This window comes from Montipora foliosa, chromosome 2 (assembly GCF_036669935.1).
Source record: "Montipora foliosa isolate CH-2021 chromosome 2, ASM3666993v2, whole genome shotgun sequence".
Lineage (NCBI taxonomy): Eukaryota > Metazoa > Cnidaria > Anthozoa > Scleractinia > Acroporidae > Montipora > Montipora foliosa.
In genome coordinates, this window is record NC_090870.1 from 10864396 (window position 1) to 10866949 (window position 2554).

General features: G+C 39.4%; 1 protein-coding gene across 3 annotated transcripts in view; it reads right to left on the minus strand.

Annotated features, from left to right (window-relative positions):
- The window catches only part of LOC137992404 (A disintegrin and metalloproteinase with thrombospondin motifs adt-1-like), a 27252-nt gene extending 25071 nt beyond the window's left edge, over positions 1-2181 (minus strand). The window contains exon 1 of one of the 3 annotated variants that reach the window (XM_068837735.1): positions 1642-2176. In XM_068837735.1, coding sequence (XP_068693836.1) covers positions 1642-1993 — 352 coding nt within the window. In that variant the 5' untranslated portion in view covers positions 1994-2176. Of the gene's footprint in view, positions 1-1641 lie in introns of all 3 variants that reach the window. The other 2 variants (XM_068837737.1, XM_068837736.1) reach the window with 2 other exon arrangements.
- Between the last annotated feature and the right edge of the window lie 373 nt (positions 2182-2554).

Here is a 2554-nt window from a genome sequence, read left to right on the forward strand (position 1 = left end):
TTCTCGCTACCGCAGATGTCATTATTGCCCAAACTCCGTACCAAATTCAGCCGTGCAGCGCCAAGAGAAGGAAAACATTATACTTTGGTTATTCCTCTGATTCGTTGCATGAGTGTAAAGCAATACGCCATTTCCGAGTTCATTTCTGCCTTCTCTTCAAAGCGAGTCTAAGTGCGAAGTTTTTTTATGAACATTAGTTTTCATTCATATGTAAAGTAGAACTAATTTACCATCACAAAAACTTTGCACTTAGACTCGCTTTAAAAGGAGGCAGACATGAACTCGGGAATGCCCAATTATTTTAATTAAATATTTAAGGCTCGCTTTAACTAGCGCCTAAAGCGGGCGCTGGGTCTTCGAACGTTGTGTCTTTCAATTGTAACCTCTTATTAAACTACATTTCAATTTATTCAAGTCAGAGTAACATCATGCTATGGCTGATATTGAACCTGGTTGCATGTGAACCTTTAAGTGCCCTCTAAGACCAAAAAATCAATTCGTTTTTTACTTTGGATTTCAAAACTATGTTAACTCATCACCAAGCGACCAAAGTTTTAAGCCTTGATTTCAAAAAGACGCTCGTGTATTTTAACTGGAATTTTCCTATTTAATGGTCCGCCATTACTAGCTTTAAGATCTTGAGAGAGCTGGATCGAGGAGAAAATGAAGGCTCACTAGTTTAAGAATGCAATGCGTGTGTACGTCACAGAATTACCTGCAGCACGGGAGTTTTGGGCGTTTAGACTTTTAAACTCGGGTTTTGCACATTGCCAGTCAGGTGTTTAAAGCAAACGCATTTTCAAAATTAGAAGAAAAAAGGAAGTGACTTTTTTTTTATCACAGGGGCACTTTTACTCTCGGCATTCACTTGCCGTTGTTTGGTGTTTCTTGAACTAGCACAAGCTAAGGTATTCAGTTAATGATCAAAGCACTGCTGAGTATGCAAATTAGATTTAAGCTTATGCTTGCGTCAATGAAACAGACCTTAATGCGCGCTGTTTCGTCAAATTGATTTTAGGCAGGTCTCACTTGTTTCCAACCACTCAGGAAGTTACTCAAGAGAATCCATCTTTGCGGGTAAGCGCTTACATAGTCCTTAAAGCCTTTAAAATGAAGCGACAAACGCCACGCCACCCACTCAATAAATATTATCTTAATATGACAAAAGTGGAATTCTATTGATGAGCGCCTTAGACAAATTCCTAGTTGGAGAAAAGTTTGTCGAAGGTTGTCTGGGCAGCTCTCAGTTGTCTTCATTAAATTAAAGAAATACCTGGAACTTTAGGGAAAACATTTGTTATTGGATGACTAAAATTAATTCTTCTATCTCGATGATCTATTGAGAAAAAATAAACTCATTGTTTTTCTTAATGCTAACTCCCAAAAGGATTTTGACAACCCTCTCGAATTTTTTGCAGGTTGGCGCAAAATTGTCTGCCACTGACAGGGTGCCAAAATGCAGATTTGCGAAGTTTAAGTAATTGTGAGATCTTAATGTAAGACAATTAGTGGAAAAATGTAAGGTTCGAAATACAGGACGAAGGAGGTCCCGGTAACTCCGTTTACTTTTGTACAGTCGGTCTCCAGTTAATAATGAAGTTATATGCATTGTCTTTGAAACAACTGTACAAAATCACTCACCATCGTTGCAGCAGTCGCCCTTGTAGCCAGATTTACAGTAACAATAAGAGCGAATTAGTGTTCCACCATTCATGCAAAAACGATTACATGCTTTCTCCTGGGCAGCAGATGCATAGCAAGTTCCGCCGCAGCTAGCAGGTCTTATCGATCTGCTTCGTCTTGACACTCCATGAGGTCCACAGCTGTGGGAACACGAGCTCCAGCTGTTCCATTGTCCAGGGACGCAGTTCTTCGCGCGACAACGCCTTCGCTTACGACTATACCGCCATCTAGGCTCTGAGGCTATCTCTCTAATAATGCTGACGGCTAAAAGTAATGCTATTGACAGTTTAAAGCAGCTCTTGCACTGCATACCGATGCGCGATATTCAGTTTAAACTGCCGCTTTCAACTCAAAACAGCTTTCCTGGCTCAGTTTTCAATGCGTCTAATCGTGTTGCAGTCTACAAAGTTAGGACTTGCGTTACACCATGCAAACGAGAATGCTTTTTTTTTTAACTGCAAGTGAATTTGCTGGAGCTTTTCAGTACAACACCGGAATGTTATAACGTCAATTGTCCATTTAAACTAAGTACATATTTACTCTGGGCGTTGTATTTAAAATCAGTGCCGCCTGGCGGCAATCCTTGACTTCATTTATTACAAAAAAAGGATGAAAGACAAATTTAAAACCAACTACAAATGTTATGGAATAGAGTAATATTATTGTCCCGTTCCTCCAAACTTTTAGTAGAGATAGAGTTTACCCGAAAACGACGGCTATATATACGGCAACGACATGCAACGCCTCAAATCAAGAATATTATTGGTTAAAAATGGAAATAAAATCGACCTCAACGTGCAGCACAAATTTCCGTGCATTTCTTTGCCGCACTCCACCAAAAAAAAAAAAAAAGTAAAATCGCCAAATTTTA